Source organism: Peromyscus leucopus, chromosome 2 (genome assembly GCF_004664715.2).
Source record: "Peromyscus leucopus breed LL Stock chromosome 2, UCI_PerLeu_2.1, whole genome shotgun sequence".
Taxonomy (NCBI): domain Eukaryota; kingdom Metazoa; phylum Chordata; class Mammalia; order Rodentia; family Cricetidae; genus Peromyscus; species Peromyscus leucopus.
Window position 1 is genome coordinate 130,227,845 of NC_051064.1, and position 5,642 is coordinate 130,233,486.

General features: G+C 43.5%; 1 protein-coding gene across 1 annotated transcript; it reads left to right on the top strand.

Moving 5' to 3' along the window:
- Positions 1 to 336: 336 nt before the first annotated feature.
- LOC114705664 (chromobox protein homolog 3-like) lies at positions 337 to 897 on the top strand (the record flags this gene model as incomplete). Its single annotated transcript, XM_037203344.1, has 1 exon — positions 337 to 897. A coding segment is annotated over one exon (561 nt), but the record flags the coding sequence as incomplete, so codon positions are not given.
- Positions 898 to 5,642: the final 4,745 nt, after the last annotated feature.

Below are 5,642 nucleotides of genomic sequence, written 5' to 3' on the forward strand. Positions count from 1 at the left end.
AGCTGCTCCAGACCGACCCACGGCAGTCTTGTCCTTGTCCACGCTTTCCTGGTCCTTATTCTCTCATTCATTCAACGACTGTTGAGTGTGCATCTCACACCAAGCATTGCTCTAAGTGCTGGGGCGGGTGGGGGTGGGGGGTAGACAGGCAGCCAAGAGAGACGAACATCTGTCTTCGTGGAAATCACACTTCCAGACAGAAGAGGCAGGTAATTTCTTAAAAATAAACAAACAACCCCTCAGGTGTGGCTGAGCTGAGGCGCGCAGCCGCAGACTCTGCAGGACCCACGCGGTCAGGAGCATCGGAGCGGTGAATTCTTCAAGTCTTCGATTTAAAAAAAAAAAAAGGCCTCCAATAAAACTACATTGCAAAAAACGGGAAAGAAACAGAATGGAAAGAGTAAAGAAGTTGAAGAGGCAGAGCCTGAAGAATTTGTGGTAGAAAAAGTACTGGACCGGCGTGTAGTGAATGGGAAGGTGGAGTATTTCCTCAAGTGGAAAGGGTTCACAGATGCTGATAATACTTGGGAACCAGAAGAAAATTTAGATTGTCCAGAATTAATTGAAGCATTTCTTAATTCTCAAAAAGCTGGTAAAGAAAAAGATGGTACCAAAAGGAAATCTTTATCTGACAGTGAATCTGAGGATAGCAAATCGAAGAAGAAAAGAGATGCTGCTGACAGACCCAGGGGTTTTGCCAGAGGTCTGGATCCTGAACGAATAATCGGGGCCACAGACAGCAGTGGCGAGTTAATGTTGCTCATGAAATGGAAGGACTCAGATGAGGCAGACTTGGTGCTGGCAAAGGAGGCAAATATGAAGTGTCCTCAGACTGTCATTGCCTTTCATGAGGAGAGGCTGACTTGGCATTCTTGTCCAGAAGATGAGGCGCAATAATTGTTTGCATTTATATATATATTTATTGCATATATATATATATATATAAAATCTGGATCTTTGGTTTTGAATTACTAGTGTGGAAAAAATAGCGTTCTGATGAAAATCGAGTTTGATATGCTAGTTTTGAAGTATTGACAGTACTTGGGATATTTTCGGTTTTTGTTCTGCATCAAAAGGCACTGATTCCTTTGAGCAAATGAAAGCTTTCTGTAGTTGCTTCTTTAACAATAGAATATTTGATACCACGTTGTATTTCCTTGGCTTTGAAGAACAGCTTTTTTTAAACGCTGAGGAGATTTTACAGTCATTACTCAATCAGAACTTATTTTTAACTGGGACACAGAAGGACCATTCTGGGTTTTTTGTTTGTATGTGTGTGTATGCATAAAACACTTGTGTAACTGTCCTTCATTTTGTCTTGTTTTTTAATGCTCGAAAACTGTAGATGAAGGGGCTGGAGAGATGGCTCAGAGGTTAAGAGCACTGGCTGTTCTTCCAGAGGTCATGAGTTCAATTCCCAGCAACCATATGGTGGCTCGCAACCATATGGTGGCTCACAACCATCTGTAATGAGATCTGGTGCCCTCTTCTGACCTGCAGGTGTATATGCAGACAGAACACTGTATACATAATAAATAAATAAATCTTTAAAAAAAAAAACTGTAGATGAAAACATATGTTGATGAGATTCCATCATTGTGAACATTTTCCTAAAACCATAACCTTTCAGATTAAGTAGATGATTCCGTAATTTATTGGATAGTTTTAAAGCAACCACATCAGAATTTATGTATTATCACATAAATACAGTAGTTTATTTACAACAGTTTGTCCTTACACACTCCCCCTTCAGAAAATGGAGTTAGACAACATAGTAGTATGATTTAATAACGAGACTTAGGCTGGGTGTGGTGGTGCATGCCTTTAATCCCAGCATGAAGGCAGACGGACCTCTGATTAGACTAGATCAGCCAGGGCTACACAGACAATCCCTGTCTCTAAAAACTGAACAAAAAGACTTAAATGGGCATGTAAAGGTTCCTCTAATGAACCATTCCTTTATAGAAAGTTGAAATCTACTAAAAGGTTATAATTTGTGGAATATCTCTTTGCTGTGGAAATGGGGTCATGGTTAGAGATGATGTTGGCAATTTCAGACCCGCTGACATAAATGAACAAAATTTGGTAATATAAGTTAATAACTTGCATGCTTTTTCTGTACCCTGACTCATTTCTTACTGGTAGGATCAATCTTTTCAGTATTTGTGTTCTGGTTCAATGAGCCAGAAAAGTAACTTTGTAGTATCAGAATGTCATCCAACTGTATGTTTACTTTATTATAAATAATGGTGAACAGTGGTCAATAAATAGTTTTATATTCCTTTAAAAAAAAATAAATAAACAAACCAATATTCGCTATGGTGATTGGTTTGGAGAGAAGAATAACACAGGGAAGAAAAGACGGTTGTCCTGGGAATGTGAGCTTGCGTAGTATCAGCTTGAGTGGTATTGTTGTTTTTGTTTGAACTCTATGTAAACCAGGCAGGCCTCAAACTCATGGAGATCCACCTGTCTCTGCCTCCAAGTGCTGGGATTAAAGGTGTGCGCCATCCTCACACACAAGCTTTAGGTTTCAACACTGTGGTCAGAGTGGGAAAGAAGTTGAGGTGAGAACATTCTAAGGGGAAAGAACCAATTCAAAGGTTCTGGGTCAGGAAAGCACCAGAAATTTTCAGGGCTATCAAAGCAGCCAAGGTGTATGAAGGACTTTGACCAAGGAGGGCAGCAGTACCAGGTCACATCAACCAGGGAGGGAGCAGAGGACAATGCAGAGCTCACAGGCTCTTTTTGTGAACAGACACTGCCTTCTGGAAGACATTGAAGGACTGTGGGAAGAGGGAAGTGGAGATCTGGTTGACATGGTTTTTTTTTTTGTTTGTTTTTGTTTTTGTTTTTCGAGACAGGGTTTCTCTGTGTAGCTTTGCGCCTTTCCTGGAACTCGCTTTGGAGACCAGGCTGGCCTCGAACTCACAGAGATCCGCCTGCCTCTGCCTCCCGAGTGCTGGGATTAAAGGCGTGCGCCACCACCGCCCGGCTGGTTGACATGTTTTTATATGTAAGATAACGTAAGTTACCATTTCAGGGCTGGAGATGTAACTCACCGATAGCGTGCTTGCCTGGCATCCACAACACTTTGGGTTCAATCCTCTAGTTAAGGCCGGGCGGCGATGGTGCAAACCTTTAATCCCAGTACTTGGGAGGCAGAGCCAAGCAGATGTCTGTGAGTTCAAGGCCAGCTTGGTCTACAGAGTGAGATCCAGGACAGGCTCCAAAACTACATGGAGAAAGCCTGTCTCTAAAAACTAAAAAACAAAAAACAATCCTCTAGTCAAAAAAACAAAGACATAACAACCCCCCCTACACACACACACACACACACACACACACACACACACACACACACATCTTAACCATTTTCAATTTAATGATTTGGAAGCTGAACTAGTCCGTCAGTGGGATGCATTCACGTTACTGTTCGGCATTCTCCACGTATCTGGCATTTTCATCTCCCCAAGCTTCAGCTCTGTACCCATTAAACAAAAATCTGTATTCCCCTTCCCCCAAGCCTTTCTAGTCAACCTTCTACTTTCTGTCTCTGATTTGACTAGTCTACGTGCCTCACTTAAATGAAGTAATACAATAGTGATGCTTTTGTGTCTGCTTCATTCCGCTTAGCATAACATCATCAAGGTGCACCCATGGTCTAGCATAGGTTGGAATTTCTTTCTAAGTAAGGGTAGGTAATATTCCTTTATAAGCACATTTGTATCTTGTTTATCCATTCACCCACCAAGAGACGCTTAGGTTTCTTTCATGTTTTGGTTATTGTAAATAATGTTCCTATGGTCTTGGGTGCTTAACTATCTGTTCAAGTTTCTGCTTCCAGTTCTCGGGGGTATATGCCCAGAAGTAGAATTGCTAGATCATATAGTGATGTTTTTGGGAAATGCTTACTTTATCACAAAAGCAGCTGTGTCCATCTACATTCTCAAAGAGTCACGTTTCTTATTTACAGAACAGAGACACTAGGTTAAGGGAAGGCGAATGTGGGTACAGGCTGTACCGGCTAAGAGGCTCTTGTGAGTAGCACAGTGACAGATGAAGGTAGCTTTGTGTCTACATAATAGCAGTGGAAACTCAATTCTACCTTTGCTTTAAAGGAGGAGCCAACTGAACTGAGAGGAATCAAGGATCATTGGCTTGAGCAACTGGAGGAATGAGATTGTCATTTATAGATGAGGTTTAGGTGGACACATCAGACGTTTGGGTTGGGATATGTGACATTTAATATGTTTATTACACATCTAATAATTATAAAGAACCTGGTGTTTTGAGAAGATCATTGGGATGCAGAGAAAATCTGAGAATTGCCAACATACAGGTGGCTTTTAAAACCTTGAGACTTGAGGTCACCTGAGGAATGATCATACATTGGAAAAAGAGACCCAAGAACTGGGCTCTTGGACTTTCCAGAAGCAAGAAAGCAAAAATCTGTGTGGAAGAGATATCCAGGGGACAGGTCAGGAGGGCTCAATGTCCTGAAAGCCACCAGAAGAAAGTCTTTGGGAAAGGAGGAAATGGGTAACTGAATCATGTAAGCTCTTAATGGTCTGAGTAAGAGAATAGAAAATTGGCCATTGTTCTCGGATTCTTTACAAAATTTCCTCCAATGGATTGTGAGAAGGCAAAAAAAAAAAAAAAAAAAAAAAAGGTGTGTGCTTTCTTGGCTTGTCTTTTAGACAGGAGAAATAATAACAGCAATTCTCTCCTCTCTCTCTCTCTCTCTCTCTCTCTCTCTCTCTCTCTCTCTCTCTCTCTCTCTATCTATCTCTCTCGTTAGATGGGCGGCTTTGGGGTAGCACTGGGAGAATTGGTATAGTTTGATCCTTAGGCAGACAAATGGCAGACAGAGGTAACCCTAGTTAGCTAAGGTGCTTCCTTCCAGGAGGGGCGGCAAATTCGTGTTGGGACGAGGGTAAGATTTGCATAGATCGGGGTAGCAGGCAGGGCCACCGGATCTATGGAATCTCCCTTCCATTATTCAAAAGAGCTTAATTCCTCTCTCTCCGTCGATCTCAGGATTTTTTCCAGAACACATTCAGCTCACGTTGTCCTAAGTTAGGCCACCGAAAGTTGTGATAATTGAACGCGTATCTGTCTCTCCAGATGATACTGAGGATCATCCAGAGGATAGCTTGGAGTAGCCTCTGAATTCTCCCCACAGCCTTCCAAACTCTGGCTCAGAGCGCCGGCCGCTGTCAGGACTTGCTGAATTAGCCTAGAACAGAACACTGAGCAGAGGGGCTACGCAGCCGGTTTCACAAAGGGGGGCGGTCCTAGCCTTACGTTCGACGTTCGAGCCCGGCCCCCCTCTTTTTCTTTCCTCTACTTCCAATTCGCGGTCTAGAGAGCCTGAGGAACTTGGCCCAGAGAGGCCACTGTAGTCAGGGGCTACGGGGAAACCTAGCGGTGGGTGGGTGGGACCCGAGGGCAATCTCGAATAGGATTGGGTCAAGAATTCAGAGGCGGAGCTAAAAATCGACTTTGGGACTCGGATTAGACAGAAGCGGGGCATATTGAGGGAGGGGGCGGGGATTGGGCGGAGCGCGGTGCTGTGCGAGGATTGGGGCGCGCGCCTGGGGGCGGGCCTAAGGGGGCGGGGCCGCGTCGGAAGTCAAAGG